The 25,882-nt window shown below is 46.6% G+C and overlaps 1 protein-coding gene across 2 annotated transcripts in view; it reads left to right on the top strand.

The window, feature by feature from the left end:
* ATG2B (autophagy related 2B) overlaps positions 1 to 25,882 on the top strand; it is a 1,072,129-nt gene that overhangs the window by 80,326 nt on the left and 965,921 nt on the right. For both annotated transcript variants that reach the window (XM_086937744.1, XM_086937743.1), the window contains exon 2: positions 19,694 to 19,856. In XM_086937744.1, the coding sequence (XP_086793870.1) occupies positions 19,694 to 19,856 (163 nt within the window). The remainder of the gene's footprint in view (positions 1 to 19,693; positions 19,857 to 25,882) is intronic.

The raw sequence follows: 25,882 nt of genomic DNA, 5'->3' as shown, positions 1-25,882 counted from the left end.
GACCGGCAAAAACATCCACCAATGACTTAGCAATAAGTGAGTCAGAGGCAAGGGAAACGGTCCCAAATCTGCAAAAGAACTTTGGGCAGATGAGATTGACTTGTGTAGCATGTGGAAAATTAATTTCATGCGGAGAGATCAGTATTACTTCAATAAATACAGTAATCAATGATGCATTGGAACTTAATATCAATTCATTTTCCGAACGTGTAATCAGTACCTGTCCCATGTCAATTCATTGTTCGAACTTCAATACCCATCCCGGATCAATTCAATGTCCGAACATATAATCAGAAAAAAGTGCGACAAGTGCAACAAAATCATATCGATAATTCATTGTGAGCAAGTACCAAAAGTGTCGACAATTCTAACCTTCAATAAATATAGTAATCAATGATGCATTAGAACTTAATATCAATTCATTGTCAGAATGTGTAATCAGTACAAGTCCCATGTCAATTCATTGTTCGAACGTATAATCAGTCTTATCCCGGATCAATTCATTGTCCGAACATATAATCAGTCTTATCCCATTTCAATTCATGTGCTAAAAACTGCATACATATCTCATGATATCAAGGCTGAGCAATTGGGGCACAATAGTTTTATTTGTACCGGCGCCATTTTGGGTGAGGTCTGGAAGGTGCAAGTATAGCCAAAATGTCTCCACCAACTCGTGGTTGGACCGGGACCTCTTTCGGCAGTCCAAAAGTTTTCGTTGAAGAATAGTAGAGGGGACTGGCGACATGAACCATCAGTCAAAGAGGGGTGGGAGGCAAAAGTCTCTCCTACCGGGTCATACTGGTGTCCCACCGGAACTGATCAAGTTGGTAGTCTTGCAGGATTTTGGTGATTTCAAGACTGAGGCCGGCGCCGGCATGAGCGCGCCGACGTCCCGCGGCTACGTCGTGGTCGTTCCGTGGGTGATCATGGCAGTCATTCCCCATCGGGGGTCGGGGGCCCCCGTGGCTCTTATAGAATCTTCAAAGTTGAGGAGAACGTTTCTGGATGCAGGACTCATTTTCGAGTTGAACTCAGAAGCGCCGTTGCACCGCAACAGTGGACGAGACCCCCGCTGGGTGAGCGGAGCATCATTGCCTCGCAATAGTGGACGAGACCTTTTGTCGGGTGAGTGCAGCGTCGCTGCATCGCAAGAGTGGAGGAACCCTTTTGTTGGGTGAGTGCAGCGTCGCTGCATCGCAAGAGTGGACGAACCCTTTTGTTGGGCGAGTGGAGCGTCGCTGTATCGCAAGAATGGATGAACCCTTTTGTTGGGTGAGTGGAGCGTTGGGGGTGCAGCTGAGGGGCCCCCACCTGGGGGGGGGGGTCGGGAGAGGCTCGTTCGCGCCGCCTCTCCCTCCCAGCGCACCCCACGCCGACACCTGGCGTTGATATCCGTGATGTCCAGACCAGGTGATAAGAGGGGGGGGGGTCGGAGGCAGAGGCAAGACATCCCCACCCCGTGGCCTGCAGGGCGCCGCTTCAGGCCGGAACGGGGAGTTCATATCAAGCCGAGGCCAGACCAGGAGATACGAGGGGGGGGGGGGTCAGAGGCAGAGGCAAGACATCCCCCCCCCCGTGGCCTGCAGGGTGCCAGAAGAGAATGGGAAGACCAGTACATTCCGGGCCGACCATCCCACGACTTCTCCGGCTGATGGCGGCTAGTCGGGCTCCGCCCTGCACGTGTCGAGGCCTCATCTTCCGGATGGGCGTAACCGTGGACCTGTTGCACTTCGGGAGTTTCCGGAATGGGGGTAGGTATCTGCTGATTTGTATTTATTTCATGTTACCGTTATTGGGCGTGGCGGGCGGTGGGATAGACATGCTTGGAGCAGTGGGGGGGTGGCGGAGCCTAGCTACCTTGTGGCTGCCGTAACGTCAAGCTTGGCTTCTTTCACCATTTTCATGTTTCTTATTTCTAGCGAAGTCAAAAACTCATCAGAGGCCTACTGATTTTGTTCGATTTCTTTCCTTTCCTTTTCAAGTGTGTTTCATGCTAAAGTTTCTGTTTAACAGGATACAGGGATTACTTCGTATTTTACATATGTCTTCTTTATTAGGGTGTGATGGGACCACGGCGCCGTCAGCGCCGATACCACGGTGCCCCTCCCGGTCACAACCACCATTCCCTGTTGCCCGGACAACCAAAACACCCAGGACTCCACCCCTTTCTCTTTCCCTGCAGGAACCAGTCCCAACGCGGAACACACCGGAAGTGCATCCCCGCGACCCCGGAAGTCCCTCCCCCTTTCCGGAGGCGGACCACAGAAAAGCCGGAAGAACCGACAACACCGCGTTCAAGCAGGAAGACTCGTGGCAGGAGACGGCGTGCGAAGAACCCCCGGAGAAGAGAGGCAAACCCGAACCAGGAGACGAGGTCTGGACGGAGGACTGGTGGAGTCCAGAGGAGGACGCTGGAGAGCGGCCGCAACTCAAGGACGGAGTTGCGGCGGGCCAAGTGAGTACCAGTTCCGCATGTGTGTAGATAGTAGGCGGTACGAGTGTCTGTAAATAGTAGGCTGTAAATACAACTCTTGTACAATAGAGTCCCCCCCCCCCCTTCACGTTTCACCGCGCACTGTGCATAGAGTATATATTCGTGTGAGAGTGGCACAATCACGACTGTAGATAAAACCTCCCCCACGTCCTGGCACAAAATCACCCTCCACCCTGACCGTGCTGTCTCCTCTCCTCTCTTACCGTCCCCTCCCTTTCCTCACATTCGTTCCAGCCCCAACACTCCGGTGAAGGAAACAGTCTCTTACCCTCGGTTTGACCGACAGATCTAACGGCCCCTATTCTCTCTCCTTTTCCCCCCCTCCGAGGAACCACCGTCCGGGAGCTGAGCCGACTGCTACCCCAAGGACCAGCCCCGACTCCAGTCAAGACCAACAGCCGTCCCTGGACGTCCATCACAGGAGGACTCATCACCTCGGACCCGGAACCTGCAATCCTTTGGAACTCTCTTTTCCCTTGTGCCCTACCCTTGAAACACTGTACTATAATAAACCTCGGCTACGAGGTAGCCCACTACATAAGGCCTCCACGCTTGTTATTCCGGTCCGCTCCCCCCACACGCTTACAAGTGGTGTCAGAAGTGGGATTAACCGGAAGCATGGAGGCCGCGGTACAGAAATTAGCAGACTCCCAGGAACAACTGGGTAAAATGATGGAGCTGTTTTTGAAAACGGCCGAAGAAGACAGAGGGCAGTTACACGATGTCCTGAAGGGTCAGGGCACCGCTCAGGACCAGGCTTTGGGGAAACTCACCGACGTCTTAGGCCAACAACGACCCACCACCTCCCTTCTTTCGGTGGTTCTCCAAAAGTATGTACCGGGAGAGGACCCGGATTTCTTTTTTACTAATTTTGAACGGCTGGCTCAAGCCGCTGCCTGGCCTCCCGACCGCTGGGGTCATTATCTTGGGCCTTTACTGACTGGCGAATTACAAGCAGCATTCCAACAGGCTAATGTACAAGGACTGACAGCCTATGCGGACATTAAGACCTGTATCCTTGAGAGATTAGGCATCGATGACGAGACCTATAGGGTACGGCTCTGCCAAGCAAAAGAGGGACCCCAGGAGACCCCAAGAGCCCTCTCCTTCAGGATTAAAGATCTGGCTGATCGTTGGCTGAAGTCCTCTACCGCCACTAAAGAAGAAATTCTCTCTAAGATTTATCTGGAGCAGTTTCTGGCTTCGCTCCATCCTGCCACCCAAAAGTGGGTCCGTCAGCATGCACGTCTGACACTAGACAATGCAATCGAAATCGCCAGCGCGTACAGCCGCGCCCAGGACTTGCAGAAGCCCAAGGAAGATCATAGCCACCGACCGCAAGCTCATGGACAACCCCGAGGCCCCCGTCCTTTCCTTGCCAGGAAACCTGACCCGCCCCCTCTGTTCCCTTACCCGGTGATGTCCAGACCCCCACCACCTGGTCCCCAGTGCTACCATTGTGGAGGTTACGGGCACATCGCCCGGGTATGTCCTCAAAAAGAAGAGCCAATGGAGGTAGGAATGGCCCGAAACTTTGTATGTCTCTCCTCGGGGTCTTCTCCTCCCGCTTTTCGTCGCCCAGTACGAATAGACGGACACCCGGTATTGGCCCTTGCAGACACTGGATGCAGACAGAGCGTGCTCAGACCCCAAGAGCTACCCCACCCGCTAGGACCAATGACCGGTACAGTGGCCATCCAGTGTGTACATGGAGACACGAAGGTTTACCCGACGGCCAATATTCAAGTGCAACACCCCCTGGATCCTGGAAGCACCCTGACTGTGGGGCTTGTTCCTTCCCTACCTGAACAGGTTATTTTGAGCAGTGATTATCCTGGTCTTCCTCGCCTTCTCCAGGACACCACCGCCAGCTTAGAGAAATGGTGGTCTGAAGCCCCTTTTTCCGGCAGCCCTCCAATAGTCGGAACATCACCCGTTCGGGTACACAAGACAAAAACACAAAAGAAAAAGGAGAAAAGGAATTTTTCTACAGCCTTCCCAGTAAGGGTAGAGGAACATCCCTGGGAAATCGACCAAGAATTCCGGGCTGCTCAACAGGAAGACCCCGTTTTGCAGGAAGCCTGGGGAAGGGCCCTGGACCACGAAGATCCATTGCATGTAGGTCCCCACTTTTATAAAAAGAACGGTCTATTGTATAGAAAAGGGGGACCCCAACATCCTTCCCAGTTAATAATCCCCGGACCCTTCCGCGATAAGGTCTTGTTTCTCGCCCACAACATCTGCTGGGGGGCCACTTCAGTGATGAAAAGACAGGTCAGGCCATCCTGGAAAAGTTCTATTGGCCAGGCATCCACCAGCAAGTCAAACAGTACTGTCGGGCCTGCCCCATTTGCCAGAAGAACAGCCGGTATCGACCTCCTAGAGTCCCTCTTCAGCCCCTACCTCTGATAGACGTCCCCTTCAGTAGAGTAGGGATGGATATTATTGGTCCCATGCTCCCATCCCGAAGCGGTTGTCGGTACGCGTTGGTTCTAGTGGACTACGCCACCCGCTTCCCTGAAGCCATACCCCTCCGCCAGCCTACCAGCCAGAATATTGCTAAAGCATTAATATCCATCTTTTCCCGGGGAGGCTTCCCTAGGGAGATACTAACCGACCAGGGAACCCCCTTTGTCTCATCCCTCATGAAGCAGGTATCCTCCCAATTAGGCGTGAAACAAATCAGAACATCCGCCTACCACCCCCAAACTGACGGCCTAGTGGAGCGATATAACGCCACTCTGAAAACCACCCTAAAAAAACTCCTGGCCTTGGAGAGCAAGAGATGGGAGGAAATGCTGCCCCTAGCCCTCTTTGCCATCCGCTGCAAGGTCCAAAGTAGCACCGGTTTTTCCCCATATGAACTTCTGTATGGCAGACCCCCTCGGACCCTGCTGGATATGGCCAAAGAGGCCTGGGAGGCGGAACCCGACCGTACCCGGTCCCTGCCCGAGTACGTACAGAGCCTCAAAACTCATCTAGGGCAAATAAGAGATATTGTACGCCAGAATCTGGTAACAGCCCAAGCTAAACAAAAACAACAATATGACAAAGGCACAAAACCTCGTTCCTTCCTTCCTGGTCAATTGGTCCTCCTCTTAATGCCCTCTTCCGACCACAAACTGCTGGGGCAGTGGCAAGGCCCCTTTCCTGTCCTGAGACAGGTCACGCCAGTGACCTATGAAATTGAACTCGACCCTGTCCGTCAAATCACACAGATATTCCATGTGAATCTACTGAAGGAATGGGTGGGACCTCGTCCTGTCCTCCTGAACAGCCGTCCAGAACAGGAACTCCCCTATGAGGTCTGTATAGACTCAGAACTCAGGGACCAACAGAAACAGGAACTTCGGTCCACCCTTCAGCCCTTACAGCAGGTATTCTCCTCCTCTCCTGGCCTCACGTCAGTCGTCGAGCATGCCATCATCACAGAACCCGGGAAAACGGTACGTCAGCGGCCTTATCGGCTCCCTGAGGCACGACGACCCATTATCAGGGACGAGGTAACCCAGATGCTCCACATGGGGATCATCGAACCCTCCAGCAGCGATTGGAACTCACCGATTGTGTTAGTGCCAAAACCTGACGGATCAGTCCGTTTTTGTATCGATTTCAGAGAGGTTAATAAAATCTCTTCCTTTGATACATACCCTTTACCCCGGGTTGATGAAATGATTGAGCGCATCGGTAGGGCCAAGTTCATCAGCACGCTCGACCTTTGTAAAGGCTATTGGCAGATTCCCTTACGACCTGAAGATAAAAAGAAGACGGCCTTCTCCACCCCCGAAGGCCTGTATCAATTCACGGTGATGCCCTTTGGGCTTCACGGGGCCCCAGCCACCTTTCAGCGGGCCATGAATTTGGTATTAAGACCCCATGTTCTTTATGCCGGGGCTTATCTGGATGACATAATCATCTATAGTGATGATTGGGACCAGCACTTATGTCACCTGAAAAGTGTAATACACTCCCTGGGGTCCTATGGGTTCACGATCAACCCCTTGAAAACCACCTTGGCCGCTCAGACCGTGAAGTACTTGGGATACCTGTTGGGGGAAGGGCTGATCCGCCCTCAAAACAACAAAATCACCGCTATCCACTCCATTCCTTTTCCCCAGACCCAGAAAGAGCTACGAGCCTTCCTAGGCCTTTTAGGGTATTATAGACGCTTCATTCCCCGGTTTTCCCAGATAGCAGCCCCCCTCACAGACCTATTAAGGAAGTCCATAAAAACAGACGAGGCCCTAAGACAACCGCATCCCTCCTTGTTGGATGCCTTCCACCACTTGAAAGACATCTTACTGTCCAGTCCCGTTCTCATCAGCCCAGACTATTCACAGCCATTTATACTCCAGACCGATGCTTCCGAACAAGGGCTAGGGGCTGTCCTGTCACAGAAAGACCCCAATGGAGACGAGCGGCCCATCCTTTATTTAAGCCGAAAACTGTTTCCCCGGAGGAGAAACTACGCCGTAGTGGAGAAGGAGGCCCTAGCCATCAAATGGGCGGTGGACAGCCTCCGCTACTACCTCGAAGGTAGAGAATTCATTCTGTACACGGACCATGCCCCGCTGGAATGGATGGCCCGTAACAAGGGACACAACGAAAGAGTACTTCGTTGGTTCCTTTCCCTGCAGCCCTTCAGGTTCAGGACTCTCCACAGGAAAGGCGCTGATCAAGCCAATGCTGACTATCTTTCCCGATATCCTTGCCAGCTTACCCGATCAAGAAAGACAGCTAGGGGAAGGGGATGTGATGGGACCACGGCGCCGTCAGCGCCGATACCACGTCGCCCCTCCCGGTCACAACCACCATTCCCTGTTGCCCGGACAACCAAAACACCCAGGACTCCACCCCTTTCTCTTTCCCTGCAGGAACCAGTCCCAACGCGGAACACACCGGAAGTGCATCCCTGCGACCCCGGAAGTCCCTCCCCCTTTCCGGAGGCGGACCACAGAAAAGCCGGAAGAACCGACAACACCGCGTTCAAGCAGGAAGACTCGTGGCAGGAGACGGCGTGCGAAGAACCCCCGGAGAAGAGAGGCGAACCCGAACCAGGAGACAAGGTCTGGACGGAGGACTGGTGGAGTCCAGAGGAGGACGCTGGAGAGCGGCCGCAACTCAAGGACGGAGTTGCGGCGGGCCAAGTGAGTACCAGTTCCGCGTGTGTGTAGATAGTAGGCGGTACGAGTGTCTGTAAATAGTAGGCTGTAAATACAACCCTTGTACAATAGAGTCTCCCCCCCCCCCTTCACGTTTCACCGCGCACTGTGCATAGAGTATATATTCGTGTGAGAGTGGCACAATCACGACTGTAGATAAAACCTCCCCCACGTCCTGGCACAAAATCACCCTCCACCCTGACCGTGCTGTCTCCTCTCCTCTCTTACCGTCCCCTCCCTTTCCTCACATTCGTTCCAGCCCCAACACTCCGGTGAAGGAAACAGTCTCTTACCCTCGGTTTGACCGACAGATCTAACGGCCCCTATTCTCTCTCCTTTTCCCCCCCTCCGAGGAACCACCGTCCGGGAGCTGAGCCGACTGCTACCCCAAGGACCAGCCCCGACTCCAGTCAAGACCAACAGCCGTCCCTGGACGTCCATCACAGGAGGACTCATCACCTCGGACCCGGAACCTGCAATCCTTTGGAACTCTCTTTTCCCTTGTGCCCTACCCTTGAAACACTGTACTATAATAAACCTCGGCTACGAGATAGCCCACTACATAAGGCCTCCACGCTTGTTATTCCGGTCCGCTCCCCCCACACGCTTACATAGGGGTTCTCTCCGGTTGAGTCAGATGATGTACCTCTAATAAATGGTCCGGGTGGAAGTAGTTTCTCAATCAGTGGGGAGTGACAGATTACAACGGGGGACAAAGGTCCGCATTACCCACCCTTCACTACTTGCAAAGACTAGACAGAATATTTCTATTCCACGTTATTTGCAAACAGAGAGTACCTTGAAAGAACTATTCCTTGAACAATAAATTTCCAGCCAATCAATCAATCAGGCATGACGGATTACAACGGGGGACAAAAGTCCGCATTACCTATCCTTCACTATCTGCAAAGGGAGACAGAATATTTCTATTCTTCTCTGTTTGTAGATAGGGAATATCTCAAACAGCAATAATCGATAAAAAAAATAGTAGGATTATAACACTTTAATAACTTATAAATATATACATCGCAACAAAAACAGTAAACACCTTAAAACATTTTTTATTAAAACAGAAGCAACAATGACAACTAACAGTAGTGATATCCTGGGCGGGTGATGGAACTGGGATTGTTAATGGAAAAAGATCTACAGAGAAAACTATTGGTGAATTATACTTCTCCGGAAATTTAAAACTCACAAATGTTTTATTTGTGTAATCGTTTCAGGTCAAACGGATTGTGGGACAATGTTCACAATGGAAGAGTCACCAAAAGGCATTTGGATAGATGTTGCAGCAGGCTGTCATGTATATAGTTATTTAATAAAACGTTTTACCCTGTTACTTTGCTGGTGTGTTGTATATATTTATAATATTTGCATAGGGTTTGTCGTTATTTTGGGTGGGGTGGGGTGGGCGGCGGAGTCGAGCTGTCTTGCAGCCATCATGGTGTGGAGCTAAGTTCATCTTACTAGTTTCGTATTTCTCATGAGTGGTTGTTCTTAATGTTTCTATTTTAGCGAGGTCAAAAACAGATCCCATTAGTGGCCTACTGATTTTGCTCGATTCCTTTTGTTTTTTTAAACTATTTTTCACTATCTGCAAAGACTAAACAGAGTATTGCGATTCTGTGCTTGTTTGTAAATACAGAATGAACCAAAGAGAACCAATTCTAAAACAGTAAATGCTTGGATAGCAATCAATCAAATAGAGAGAGAAGCAAGCACGACGGATTATAACGGGGGCAAAGGCCTGCGTTAACTACCCTTCACTATCTGCAAAGAGAGAGTACTGCTAAGAGAAAAGAGGGGAGGGGGGAGGGGGGGGGCAGCGTTCAAAGCACATCAGCGTGCATAAACACGAAAATGTTTTTACCTATCATGTACTTGACATTTGACAGCATTTGATATTTGGTATTAAAAAACCATTGAAATTCACAGAAAAAACCATAGGTTTTAGGCCATATATAGTTAGGGATTTGCATTTACAAAACCTTATTTTACTCGCATAAAACCATTGAAATTTGCATATATAGTTAGATGCGCTAACTATATATCGCGCACCCACAATCCACTGCTGATGATGTCACATATTACATCATTCATGACATGGTCAGTGACATCACTGATGACATCACTGATGACAACTCAAATGACATCACTGATGACAACTCAAATGACATCACTGACAACATAATTGATGACATCAATCATGTGATAATACGATCAACCTCTTCAGACTCTAATATAACCTTAGATACACTCAGAGTAAACAGACACTCACAGACTGTCACTCATCCATGGAGTTACTCACACACCTAGTCAGTCATGCACTGAATCAATCACACCTCCATATCCTCAACTATACAGTTATACACACCTTACTTATTCAAACATATACTAACACATATTTACTCTTTTATACAATCCCTGATACAAGTTCACAATGATCCATACAGCCACTCACACATTCACTGGCTCTTATACACAGTAATTTATATATGTGAACTTTCACATGTACTGTGTTTTACATATGTACTTACTTTGACATGTAGCACTGAGATATCCATTCACTCACCAATACACTCGTACACAGTCAACCACCCATACAGCTGTTTCCACATGCAGTTTTGAACCCATAGATCTAGTAAAAAAACTGTTCACACATGTACGCACAGAGTCACACACCTCCCAGCCACCCCCACACACACACTCACTCTCCCATACAAATACTTGGACAACCAATCAATAACCCATATAGTTACTCATATAGCTACTGATCAACACATGCAGCAGTTCATAGAACAACAGATATAATGATGCACAAATTAAGACAGTTAAATCACTAACCCATGCACTCAGTGAGACACATTTAATCACTCTCTCATACAGTCAGTCATGCACCTACTAAATCCTTCATCCAGACACTTATACATCCACTCATTCTTCAATATGTAAGACATATTTTAACTTTACAGAAACAGACAGCCACTGGATGATGTCATCAGTGATGTCATCAGTGATGTCACTGACCATGTCATGAATGATGTAATATGTGACATCATCGGCAGTGGATTGCGGGTGCGCGATATATAGTTAGCGCATCTAACTATATATGCAAATTTCAATGGTTTTATGCGAGTAAAATAAGGTTTTGTAAATGCAAATCCCTAACTATATATGGCCTAAAACCTATGGTTTTTTCTGTGAATATATATATATATATATTTATATATATATATACGTATATCGCACCACTCCTCCCAAAGAAGAAGAGACCACAGCGGGGAATTTTGGAGGCCTTTATTTTCTGGGGTAGAACCAAAGCAAATGCATTTCGGCTTATCTCGTCAGCCTTCTTCAGTGCCGGAGGTGTTTACAGGCAGCTGGCGTCTATTGCGGATTTAAATATCCCGCCTTGACCTGTAGCTGGTAGTTAGCCCCGCCTCCCAGGTGAGTATGTCTGCGGCTTGTTGTAATCGGCCTGCAAATCCCAGAATGCAATATTCAGGCTTCGGATGTTGTCGCTAGGGAGGATTGGCTTCACACATAACAAACCCTCATTGATAGTTCTGAGCCCCTGAAAGTCAAAGTCTCCTTGGGTCCTCAAGACCACATCACCCCCAATCCAACGGGATCCTTTACGGCGGGGGGCTCGGCAGGACTCCACCTAGCCCGACGTGCAGCTCAAAGGGGGCAACTCCGCCCCAACTTTCTCCCAGGACCATAGGGGACCACGGAAATCCAGTACCCTGGAAACAACAGCAATCCGCCGAAACGGTGAGCCAGCAGTTCCGTGACCAGCTTACGATGTGGGAGTCTCTTGAGCATGACACTGGCAATCACGCAAAAATATCGCACCACTCCTCCCAAAGAAGAAGAAGAGACCACAGCGGGGAATTTTGGAGGCCTTTATTTTCTGGGGTAGAACCAAGGCAAATGCATTTCGGCTTATCTCGTCAGCCTTCTTCAGTGCCGGAGGTGTTTACAGGCAGCTGGCGTCTATTGCGGATTTAAATATCCCACCTTGACCTGTAGCTGGTAGATAGCCCCGCCTCCCAGGTGAGTATGTCTGCGGCTTGTTGTAACCGGCCTGCAAATCCCAGAATGCAATATTCAGGCTTCGGATGTTATCGCTAGGGAGGATTGGCTCCACACATAACAAACCCTCATTGATAGTTCTGAGCACCTGAAAGTCAAAGTCTCCTTGGGTCCCCAAGACCACATCACCCCCAATCCAACGGGATCCTTTACGGCGGGGGGCTCGGCAGGACTCCACCTATCCCGACGTGCAGCTCAATGGCGGTAACTCCGCCACAACTTTCTCCCAGGACCAGGGGGGACCACGGAAATCCAGTACCCTGGAAACAATAGCAATCCGTTGAAACGATGAGCCAGCAGTTCCGTGACCAACTTGCGATGTGGGAGTGTCTTGAGCGTGACACTGGCAATCACGCAAAAATATCGCACCACTCCTCCCAAAGAAGAAGAAGAGACCACAGCGGGGAATTTTGGAGGCCTTTATTTTCTGGGGTAGAACCAAGGCAAATGCATTTCGGCTTATCTTGTCAGCCTTCTTCAGTGCCGGAGGTGTTTACAGGCAGCTGGCGTCTATTGCGGATATAAATATCCCGCCTTGACCTGTAGCTGGTAGTTAGCCCCGCCTCCCAGGTGAGTATGTCTGCGGCTTGTTATAATCGGCCTGCAAATCCCAGAATGCAGTATTCAGGCTTCGGATGTTGTCGCTTGGGAGGATTGGCTCCACACATAACAAACCCGCATTGATAGTTCTGAGCCCCTGAAAATCAAAGTCTTCTTGGGTCCCCAAGACCACATCACCCCTAATCCAACGGGATCCTTTACGACGGGGGCTCGGCAGGACTCCACCTAGCCAGACGTGCAGCTCAATGGCGGCAACTCCGCCACAACTTTCTCCCAGGACCAGGGGCGACCACGGAAATCCATATGAAAAAAACATAGATTTTAGGCACGTTATAGTTAGGAATTAGATTTTGAAAAACCTTGCAAATTCACTTAAAAAACCATAGGTTTTAGCCACGCTGTAGTTAGGAATTAGCATTTAAAAAACCTTAGAAATTCACTGAAAAAAACATAGGTTTCACACATGTTATAGTTAGCTGGACATTTCACTCATATAAAACCATTGAAATTCCCCCGTTATAGTTAGTTCAGCTAACTATAACTCGCGCGCCCGCAATCCACTGCTGATGACGTCACATATTACATCACTCATGACATGGTCAGTGACATCACTCATGACATCTCAAATGACATCACTGATGACATCACTGATGACATCATCCTTGTGAAAGAGTGGCAGACCTCCTCTCACCCTAATATAATGTGACGGGGCGGGTCGCCCCTGTAAGGACAAAGAGTGTGAGGAGGAGTCCATTGCCCGTGACTGGTGGTCAGCTGTTCCCCTCTCGCCCCTTTCTCTTTCCATCCAGCAGCCTACTTCCCATTCTGCGGAGGATTGGCCGACCGCTGACTCTCTGTTTCCTTGGGGATGCGAGGAGGAAAAAGAACACTACACCTTTAAGACCGATTGCAGCGAAGGCGAGACTCCGCCCATCCAGAGCGTCATCACGCCAAAAGGAGGAGGCTCCCGGAAGACAACCGACGGCGATTCCCTGGAGGACGACTGTGGTGTGGAGTGGAGACGGAGTGCGGACCAAAGAAGTGGCATGGAAGTCGAAGCCTCGACTAGCCCAGCTGAATCCAGCAAGCCAGGAGGCCAACGTTCCGGCGAAGCGCCCCGCCACGCTCCCGCGGGAGGAGCTTGGCTTACAAAGGTACAGGGCAAAGTTGCGGGTTGGAGTGGCCAGCCCACTGTGTAAATAAACCGCCTACGACTCCCCTGTACCCCTACCTCACGAGCACTACTGACACGGCCGTTTTATTGTAAATACACTTGGCACGTGGTTTCCCTCACTCCCGGTCCCCAAACAAGAGCGCTCCGGACGTCCCACTGATTGTTCTTTATTTCTTTGTTTCTTTTGGTGTTGGCGTACCCCATGAACATCGCCTGGAGGCCGTTTAAAGATCATCATTCTGGCTGCAACACCTCTCTGCCAACGCCGCAACACCCTGGAACTCCCTACTTTTCCAAAGGGCTTCAGAACGGAGCCTGATGAGTTCGCCCGAATAAGACTTACAAACAGAAGGAAAAAAGCTTACTTAAAAATAAAACCCTCTCTAAAAGCACTATTTCAGCCTTCTGACTCAGTTCCTTCCCCTCCAGACCCTACCCCAGTACATATAATCTTTGATAAACAGATTGAAAAATAGAAACTAAAATTTTCAAAACAATGGAGATACTTCTACCAGTTAGAGGAAGCTATTCAGTAATTCCAAAATCTACATAAGTATCCACTCTCATTCATCAATAGTTCTATATAGTCACTCATACATGTAGTCACTCATCATATGTACTCATACACCTATACATCCTGTTACACACTAATAGTCCTCCATAGGGTTACTCACACACATACTCACACTTGCAAAAACATCCAATTACTTGTATATACAGCTATACATACACCACTACACTTACTTCTACAGAAACCTACAGGTAATTACTCTCTTAAACAATCACTTATAGAAACACATACTTATTTATACAGCAACTCTTCCAATCTTTCACTCTCATTTATACTCCCTTATATACATCAATGCTCACATATACTAGTTTAAAACATATGTACTTACTCATAAAGACACTATTGAGACAGCCATTCACTCACTAACACACCCATACACACACTCATCCACCCATACAGTCCTGCACACATGCTGTCTTCAAAACACATACAAACAGTGAGTCACTTATTCATGCATCTATGCACTAAGTAATATCCCACAGCGAACATACAGACACTCATACTGATAGTCAAAAAACCAACTAATAACCCATATACACACTCATGTAGCTACTTACCAACCCACGCAGCCAGTTATACACAAAGTGAGACACTGATAGAGATATTTAAATATTTAAACATTACTCGCTAATACATGTATTCCCTAAGATACACTTAATAAGTCAGTTATACAATCAATTTTACAAACAAAATTCATCCATTTAAACACTTATTTACCCATGTATTCTTCCATCGACCTTTAGATATACATATATAAAAAACATTTATTTTTCAGAAAGACACACATTCACTGGATGATGTCATCAGTGATGTCATTTGAGATGTCATGAGTGATGTCACTGACCATGTCATGAGTGATGTAATATGTGACGTCATCAGCAGTGGATTGCGGGCGCGCAAGTTATAGTTAGCTGAACTAACTATAACGGGGGAATTTCAATGGTTTTATATGAGTAAAATGTCCAGCTAACTATAACGTGTGAAACCTATGTTTTTTTCAGTGAACTTCTAAGGTTTTTTAAATGCTAATTCCTAACTATAACGTGGCTAAAACCTATGATTTTTTCAGTGAATATATATATATATATATATGAAAAAACCATAGATTTTAAGCACGTTATAGTTAGTAATTAGCATTTAAAAAACCTTGCAAATTAACTGAAAAAACCATATTCATGTTTTTTCAGTGAATTTCTAAGGTTTTTTTAAAATGCTAATTCCTAACTATAACGTGGCTAAAACCTTCGATTTTTTTTCAGTGAGTATATATATATATATATATATATATATATATATATATATATATATATATATATATATATATATATATATATATATATATATATTCAATGAAAAAACCATAGGTTATAGACCATATATAGTTAGGGATTAGCATTTAAAAAACCTTATTTTATTTGCACAAAACCATTGAAATTCCATATATAGTTAGTTGCACTAACTATATATCGCGGACCCGCAATCCACTGCTAATGATGTCACCTATTACATCATTCATGACATGGTCAGTGACATCACTGATGACATCACTGATGACATCTCAAATGACATCACTGATGACATCTCAAATGACATCACTGATGACAACACCCAGTGACTGTATGTTTCTGTAAAGTTAAAATATGTCTTACATATTGAAGAATGAGTGGATGTATAAGTGTCTGGATGAAGGATTTAGTAGGTGCATGACTGACTGTATGAGAGAATGATTAAATGTGTCTCACTGAGTGCATGGGTTAGTGATTAAAGTGTCTTAATTTGGCAATCATTATTTATGTTGTTCTGTAAACTGCTGCATGTTTAAATCAGTAGCTATATCAGAAACTATATGGGTTATTGAATGGTTGCCCAAGTATTTGTATGGGAGACTGAGTATGTGTGTGGGTGGCTGGGAGGTGTATAACTCTGTGCATAGATGTGTGAGCAGTTGATTCCCTAGGTGTATGTGTTCAAAGGTGCATGTAGAAACAGCTGTATGGACAGTTGACTGTGTGCATGAGTATATTGGTGAGTGAATGGATATCTCAGTGCTACATGTCAAAGTAAGTACATATGTAAAACACACTCCATGTGAGAGTTGACATATATAAATAACTGAACATAAGAGCCAGTGAATGTGAGAGTGGCTGTATGAATCATTGTGAACTTGTATCAAGGATTGTATAAGAGAGTAAATATGTGTTAGTATATGTTTGAATAAGTAAGGTGTGTATAACTGTATAGTTGAGGAAATGGAGATGTGATTGATTCTTTGCATGACTGACTATGTGTGTGAGTAACTCCATGGATGTGTGACAGTCTGTGAGTGCCTGTTTACACTGAGTGTATCTATAGTTATATTAGAGTCTGAAGATGTATTATCACATAAATGATATCATCAGTGATGTAATCAGTAATGTCAAATGAGACGTCAGTGATGTCATCAGTGATGTCATTTGAGATGTCATCAGTGATGTCATCAGTGATGTCATTTGAGATGTCATCAGTGATGTCATCAGTGATGTCACTGACCATGTCATGAATGATGTAATAGGTGACATCATTAGCAGTGGATTGCGGGTCCGCGATATATAGTTAGTGCAACTAACTATATATGGAATTTCAATGGTTTTGTGCAAATAAAATAAGGTTTTTTAAATGCTAATCCCTAACTATATATGGTCTATAACCTATGGTTTTTTCATTGAATTTTCAAGGTTTTGTAAATGCAAATTCCTAACTATATATGGTCTATAACCTATGGTTTTTTCTGTGAATTTCATTGGTTTTTTAAAAGCTAATATCTATAGCTGTAAAATATATTCTTTATTAAGTGATGTATCACGTAGCCCGTGAGACGCCTCATGATGCATCGCATAACCGTGACGTATCGTCTCTGCAGCGCAAACCAAACCCAAAACGTAAGCGCGCCAGAACACGCTTAAAGATATATATATATATATTTAACCGGATTTTTTTTTTTTTGGCCCCGCGTGGCTTTATAATATCCCCCTCATCAATCCTAGGGGGTCAGAAGGGGTCTACCTTGCCCTCTTTCCTTCATTTCCCCCTTTGTTTTGGCCTCCTCTTGTCTCTCGATCCTACCGAGAGACAAGATGGCGGCCGCTCCGGACTGTTTACAATGTTGACAGCCAATCAGCTACTCCTCAGACTCCCGTTACACTGCCGGTTAGCTTCCCGGTTAGCTGCCCGGTTAGCTGCCCGGTTCGCGTACCAAGACGCGTCTCTACGGCGATAAAATCGGAATTTTTTTTTTTTTGGGCCCCGCGTGGCTCTATAATATCCCCCTCATCAATCCTAGGGGGTCTACCTTGCCCCCTTTCCTTCATTTCCCCGTTTGTTTTGGCCTCCTCTTGTCTCTCGATCCTACCGAGAGACAAGATGGCGGCCGCTCCGGACTGTTTACAATGTTGACAGCCAATCAGCTACTCCTCAGACTCCCATTACACTGCCGGTTAGCTTCCCGGTTAGCTGCCCGGTTAGCTGCCCGGTTCGCGTACCAAGACGCGTCTCTACGGCGAAAAAATCGGAATTTTTTTTTTTTTTTTGGGCCCCGCGTGGCTCTATAATATTCCCCTCATCAATCCTAGGGGGTCTACCTTGCCCCCTTTCCTTCATTTCCCCGTTTGTTTTGGCCTCCTCTTGTCTCTCGATCCTACAGAGAGACAAGATGGCGGCCGCTCCGGACTGTTTACAATGTTGACAGACACCGGAGAGCCAATCAGCTTCGCATCGTAAAGTTCCGTTACGCGAAAAGTACGCGAACCGGAGCGCTGCCCGGAGCGCTGTTACAGATATGTATCTTATTTTAAACGTTAATTTTTCAAAATCCACTGAAGCACATATATTGAGACCTAGCAAAGGCACATCGGGCTAACAGTCCCTACAATTTTGCCAAGTTTCGTGCAAATCCATTCAGCCGTTCGAGCTAAAAGTGAGGCCAACCGCCCTATGGAAAAATGAATGGGAAAAACGCGTTTTGGGACCCCCCTTTTTTCTCGGCCCCCCCTTGACGACCCCCCCTCCCCCCAAATTTTCAGGGGCTGCTCAGAAACAAAATGTGCCATTTTCCTGAAAATTTCAGCCAATTCCGTCCACAAACGCCAAAGTTATTAGACATAGAATTTTCAAAAGTTCCATAGAGAAAAAATCCTAACTATATATACCTACTGGCTATCGCCAGTAGGTAATATATATATATATATATATATATATATATTTGTATGTATATATATATATATAAAGATAAAAAGATGAAAAAAACGGAGAAGAGAGAGAGCAACAAAAAGACTGTACCTATGTTAGTGGTAGTATTTTCCCTATGTTTACTTTGTGTGTCTCATCACGTGGTTTAAGCAATAAAAAAATTGCGTTTTCACTTCTCGCTTGTGTGATCAAGGGCAAGTGTTGCCCGAAACGCGTGATCTGAGGAAAACAACAATAAATATTCAAATTGCCTACATTCAGGTTGTTCGTGGATCCTTGGCGGCAGAAGCAAGTTCTGACAGCGCTGTGAGTCGGCAGAGGTTCTTTGTGGTATATATCTACCATTCTTTATGCAGTTCAGTGGTATTTTTCCTCACCGAAATGTGCACAATACTCGGTATTGCACAATTGTGTTGCCATAGTTGGAACTTATCACACATGAATACTTTGTATGTTTACTAACTGGACACAGAATATCAAGGAATTTCTTTTTCAGTGTGTAACTTTGCCTTATACTGCAAGACTGTTCAGATGTGCTTTCATTTCTTGATCTTCTTACTTCATTAGTATGCGTGGATGGTGTTGTTTAAGCACTCTGGACAACCGAGACATTTTGTGCGGTAGTATAAACTACAAAACAGGAGGGGAAAACGTAATATTTCGTTGGGGACATTAAAGCATCTTGGTATTGACAGGGTTAACATGAAAACATCCATTCTTGGTTGAGGGCCATAGTTATTGAAAATATTGTTATTAGAAATAGTGTGCTCTTGTCAAGAAGCGCTGCAAGGGAGAGGGGAAAGTTGGCTGCCTTCCTTGTTGCAAGACAGGTGGATTCAAAGTTGATCTATTGAAATAAACCTTCGAAATGTACATAAAAGAGATGCTGACGAACGATGTACTTCCATACATAGGTGTTGTACCAGCTAAGAAATATTGGTCCCCAGTGGTCTGGCCACACATTGTGAACCTTGTAATAGTATCAACGTTATAGCACAAGGATTCTTCATTAGTGTGCTTTCGAGGCTTTCAGTAACAAGAGTAATATATTTACACAATATACGTTTAGAGACTTTTATTATTTGCACCCTTGTGTTTGAAGCCAGTGCTTTGAAATTGAATAAAAAGATAAAAGGTAAATATAGTTTGGAAACAACAGATATCAAGCATTGTAGCCAATGTCTGATAACAGATAACGTTTACTTTACAAATTATCGCTCAGAACGTCTTTTCTAAGAAGAGCAAGATAAGGGGTACATACATTGAAAAATGTACACTGTAGTTTCTAAAATTCCCCAAATAGTTATGCCCTGAAAATCTCATCAGTTTCCTTTACATAGTGTTGTTTGTGTGTAAATTCTATTTCAAACATATTTACATATGTGAATGTTGGTTTTCATTTACAGTGTCTTAATGAAATGCTGGAGTCTGCAGATGCACCACTGGAAGTAACAGAAGGATTTATTCAGACAATTTCTTTGTCTGTTCCATGGGGTTCATTGCTGCAAGATAACTGTGCACTGGAAATTAAGGGATTAGAGGTGGTCTTCAGGCCAAGACCCCGACCAGGTTAGTAATGTACATATTATGTTGTGATCTTTATATGCTATTGTATCCAATTTTACACAAGCAGCATCATTTCAAGATTCCTGTTGCTCGGCAGGTTAAGTCCAAATACCGAGGGGTACTGGCAACTCTGGAGGTAGAGTTGATGGGTATTAGAGTTTGACCGTAGAGTTTCCCTGAGAAATAGAGAATTACAGGGGAATTGTATGTTCTTTCTTAAAACACTAGTATCATTTAAGTGCAACCTGTTTTTGGCATCCATTTCTATTCCTCGAAGTCATCTAAACAAAATTTGCACTTAAAAGGTCCAACAGAGAATCGGATCACGTTATCTTTATGAAGTAATACAAATATGCAAGTATTCTCTGAATTATAGTTCTTGTTAGGTGCACCTCTTCAATTCTGTAGAAGTAGAGTGTAAACCAAGTGCACAGGGTTCTTACATACTGTACTTTCACCTCCGAGCATTCTCATTACCACCTAATCTCTCCAAAATGACTTTTGTTTAATCCCTTACATTATAATAAGGGGAATTCTCCTGTGAAACATTCGACTTTTCCTTTCTATCATTAGTCAGGTCTGGTGGCCGTGAATATAGCAAAATGTTCCTTTATTTGCAGAAAAGTTCTATTGTGCAAATCTTTCTACAAGAATGTGTGTAACCTGACCATTGACTGGCATGTATATTCTATTCATAAACTGTATTTGGATCAGGCGGCCAGTTGTAAATGAAACTATTTTGGTTTTCAGCTGAGGGGGTGGGGTTCTAGCTTTAGTTAACTATTTTGGGGACCCCAAATCCCCTGGCCAGTCCAACATCCTTTCTGAAGCACATACTGAACCAGTATGCATTTCATTTAGCACAGTTCCTGGCCTTAAGCCGATTCTGCTGCCAGCCTCACTGGAGGTAATGAAAATAACCATACTGGATGTTTTCCATAAACAGCATTGGAGATACTGATTATTCCCACATGTTCTAACAAGTAAGCAGATCATTCTTCCTAGACACTGTGGTGCTCAAAAGCCAGAAGTGTTTAGATGCACTAGTATGTCAGGGGAAGCAGGATCAGAAGGATGAAAGGCCAATGCTCTGGATTGAAAGCAAGGATAATATTTTTCTTATTGTGTGAATTGCTGTGCGGCTACTCTATGACTGTTGGCACAACACTTTTAGTTTGAATCATTTGTATTCAGCAAACCATGAAAATACAGTAATCCACCGTGTGAAATACCAGCAGGTTGTTTGTTGCCATACATCCACCATATACCTAACACAGAATCTTATGGACAGAAGAATCAGTTGAATAAATCACAGAAGAAGTAGGGCTATGCCGAGTCATACTGGTCTATAGGGGAAGAGAACGGATAACAGGGAGACACAAGCTGTAGACATCACCATTAGGAAAACCAACCTAAATAAAGTTTCCTCTCATTCCCTCTCCACTGAGGAAAACCCACCGCAGTCTTCCCCACCCCTTGAACAAAAAATGCAATTCTTTTCCCAAAAGATCCGGCATCTCCTTCTTCTATTCCTTTAAGCAATAACTCAGCTGCCTTCAACGCACATCACTTTCACCCCCAGAGTCACTTTTAGTACTTACTGATGCCACAGCTCCTCTTGTGTGTAGCTCAGCCTCAATTGCCATTTTCTCTGTCTGGCAAGCATGACCTGGCACAGGTCTCAAAATATCAGGATGGGGTATCCATCTTACATCACTTTGCCTTTACTCAGAACCACCCGGAACACCCTGTTACGGGATCCGCGGACCTGAGTGTGACCATTACAGCTCTGCCTACATTAGCATTGTCTCTTTTAGCCCTTGAACATAGCCTGTAGGCCTCGAAAACTAGCTGTCGTGCCCCTTATTTTGAACCTTTTAACCGAGCTTGCAACACTGTCGCAAACGTTTTGAAGAGGAAATCCACATTGATTGGCAGGGGAGCACACAGTATTCTTAGGGGCCGTTTACGATGTCGGTCAGAAAGGCTCCAAACTGCATTCGGTTTGTCCGAATCTGATTCGGAAGCCTTGTTTCCGACCAACTCGGAAACATTTCTGACCGACCGATTACGATGGTCGGAAACCGTTCTGACTGTCCGACTCCATTCCGAATCACATCCGAAAGGCATTTGGAGTAACCGAGTTGGTCGAAGCCAACTCGTACGTCTCTATGGGCCGCGTTTGCAACTGAGCGATTACGATGTCAAATTCAGACAGCCTTTCCAAATCGGTCTGTCTGAAACTGATTGGCTGTTGGAATCTGACTTTGAGGACCCATAACAGTCCCCCCTTCACCCAGAGGGCTCCGGTAGGGTCCGGTGGGGGTACCTATGGGCCCCCTCTTTCCAACCATGCACAGTGTGGCAGGCACCATGGGGTGCCTGCCCCAGAGTGCAAGGTTTTCTGCAACCACCCCTTTTTAGGTCGAAGCCTGCATTGCAGGGCATGGCCCTGCTGCAGGCAAAGAGATATTGTGAGCAGGGGATTTCAGTATGGCGTGAAGCCACGCCCCTTTTTTCCATTGGCAGGCCTCTGGAAACGGAGGCCTGCCATTGGAAAAAGCTCCTGTTTAGCAGATTTGTCTGCTCTGGATCCCGCCTCTCGAGGACTCCTTGACCTGCCTTACGGTAGCACGACAATATTTTTAGAAATATTGCCTTGGCAACCATGAGGCAGGTCAGGGAGTCCTGGAGGGGCGGGATTCAGTATCCTGTTCCCGCCCCGTTTTTATTAGGGCTCGGACTACGCCCCCGAAGGGGCGGAGCTTCGAGATCCTAATGTTAAAGAAAAAAAAAGGATATGTAGGGCTATGGCCAGACACATTCCTTAAATTCCATAGTGTTTTATGGCATGTGCCTAGTGATTCGTCTTCGCTGTGCTGTCTATTTAGTAGCCTTGACGTGATAGGCTATATTGACTTTTGGTCCGTCATTGATGTCAGTTTCATGGCATATTCTGTACGTGAACGAGCACAGCAGAGGGATTAATCTTAATTAGGAGCTGTCAGAGTGCCCGTGTAATGCAATCCAGATGATGCGTGCACTTTCACAGCAGTGAGCGCGTTCAGGCAGCAGGCGAGGCTCACAGAAGATGACTCATACATGCTCGTCCACACTGTAGTTCTTGTGTTTCTTGAATACTCTCATTTCCAAAGGTCATTTCCTTCTTTTCCTCGCACGCTGCGCTATTTTTGTCTGTGGTTTAAAAAACGGGGTTTAAAGGCGTTTTATTATAAAACATTTGGATTCTGGTTCTGTAAGCTTTGTTTCCGAATTTTAATAAGTGCTGACATGCAGACTACTGGTTGAATAAATGATGAAGGTTAAAAGTGACCTTCGTGACACGTGCTGTCGAGCCTGACTCCCAGAGTTAACATGCAGTCATCATTATTTTAAAGTTTGTGGAAAAAACGTGAATACGCAATAATCATGGAAAACAGAGCCTTCCCGCTGTTACAATGGGAATTCACAAATGTCTTGTGTGTCTCACGTAATGCCAATGGCTATTTCATTAGGAAAAATTAGACTCATTGATACATGCACCACCACCAGCAGTACTACCAGTACTACAGCCACCAGTACTACCACTACCACCACCACCAGTAGTAACAGTACCACGACCACCAGTACTACCACTAACACCACCACCACCAGTACTACCACTAACACCACCACCAGTACTACCAGTACCACCACCACCAGTACTACCACTACCATTACCACTACCACCACCACCAGTACCACCACCACCAGTACTACCACCACCCCCAGTACTACCAGTACTACAGCCCCCAGTACTACAACTACCACCACCACCAGTACTAACAGTACCACGACCACCAGTACTACCACTACCAGTACTACCAATACCAGTACCACTACCTCCACCATCACCAGTACCACCACCACCAGTACTACCACTACCAGTACTACGGGCAACAGTACCACCACCACCACTAGCACTACCACTACCGGTACCACCACCAGTACTACCACTACCAGTACCACCACCAGTACCACCACCACCAGTACTACCACTACCAGTACCACCAACACCCCCAGTACTACCAGTACTACAGCCACCAGTACTACAACTACCACCACCACCAGTACTAACAGTACCACGACCACCAGTACTACCACTACCAGTACTACCAATACCAGTACCACTAACACCACCAGTACTACCACCACCAGTATCACCACCACCAGTACTACCACTACCAGTACTACGGGCAGCAGTACCACCACCACTAGCACTACCACTACCGGTACCACCACCAGTACTACCACTACCAGTACCACCACCACCAGTACCACCACCACCAGTACCACCACTACCAGTACTACCACCAACAGTACTACCACTACCAGTAACACCACCTCCAGTACTACCACTACTACCAGTACCACCACCAGTACTACCAGTACCACCACCACCAGTACTACCACTACCAGTACTACCATTACCATTACCACTACCACCACCACCAGTACCACCACCACCAGTACTACCACCACCCCCAGTACTACCAGTACTACAGCCACCAGTACTACAACTACCACCACCACCAGTACTAACAGTACCACGACCAACAGTACTACCACTACCAGTACTACCAATACCAGTACCACTACCACCACCAGTACTACCACCACCAGTACCACCATCACCAGTACCACCACCACCAGTACTACCACTACCAGTACTACGGGCAGCAGTACCACCACCACCACTAGCACTACCACTACCGGTACCACCACCAGTACTACCACTACCAGCACCAGTACCACCACCACCAGTACTACCACTACCAGTACCACCAACACCCCCAGTACTACAGCCACCAGTACTACAACTACCACCACCACCAGTACTAACAGTACCACGACCACCAGTACTACCACTACCAGTACTACCAATACCAGTACCACTACCACCACCAGTATCACCACCACCAGTACTACCACTACCAGTACTACGGGCAGCAGTACCACCACCACTAGCACTACCACTACCGGTACCACCACCAGTACTACCACTACCAGTACCACCACCACCAGTACCACCACCACCAGTGCCACCACCACCAGTACCACCACTACCAGTAACACCACCTCCAGTACTACCACTACTACCAGTACCACCACCACCACCAGTACTACCAGTAACACCACCACCAGTACTACCACTACCAGTAGCACCACCACCACCAGTACTTCCAGTACTACCACCATCAGTACTACCATTTCCACCACCACCAGTACTACCACTACCACCACCACCAGTACTACCACTACCACCAGTAATACCAGTACTACCACCACCAGTACTACCACCACCAGTACTACCACTACCAGTACTACCATTACCATTACCACTACCACCACCACCAGTACCACCACCACCAGTACTACCACCACCCCCAGTACTACCAGTACTACAGCCACCAGTACTACAACTACCACCACCACCAGTACTAACAGTACCACGACCACCAGTACTACCAATACCAGTACTACCAATACCAGTACCACTACCACCACCAGTACTACCACCACCAGTACCACCATCACCAGTACCACCACCACCAGTATTACCACTACCAGTACTACGGGCAGCAGTACCACCACCACCACTAGCACTACCACTACCGGTACCACCACCAGTACTACCACTACCAGTACCACCACCAGCACCAGTACTACCACTACCACTACCAGTACTACGGGCAGCAGTACCACCACCACCACTAGCACTACCACTACCGGTACCACCACCAGTACTTCCACTACCAGTACCACCAACACCCCCAGTACTACCAGTACTACAGCCACCACTACTACAACTACCACCACCACCAGTACTAACAGTACCACGACCACCAGTACTACCACTACCAGTACTACCAATACCAGTACCACTACCACCACCAGTACTACCACCACCAGTATCACCACCACCAGTACTACCACTACCAGTACTACGGGCAGCAGTACCACCACCACTAGCACTACCACTACCAGTA

Source organism: Lissotriton vulgaris, chromosome 9 (genome assembly GCF_964263255.1).
Source record: "Lissotriton vulgaris chromosome 9, aLisVul1.2, whole genome shotgun sequence".
Taxonomy (NCBI): Eukaryota; Metazoa; Chordata; class Amphibia; order Caudata; family Salamandridae; genus Lissotriton; species Lissotriton vulgaris.
Note: the sequence above shows the minus strand (reverse complement) of the source record. Positions and strands in the feature narration are given on the sequence as shown.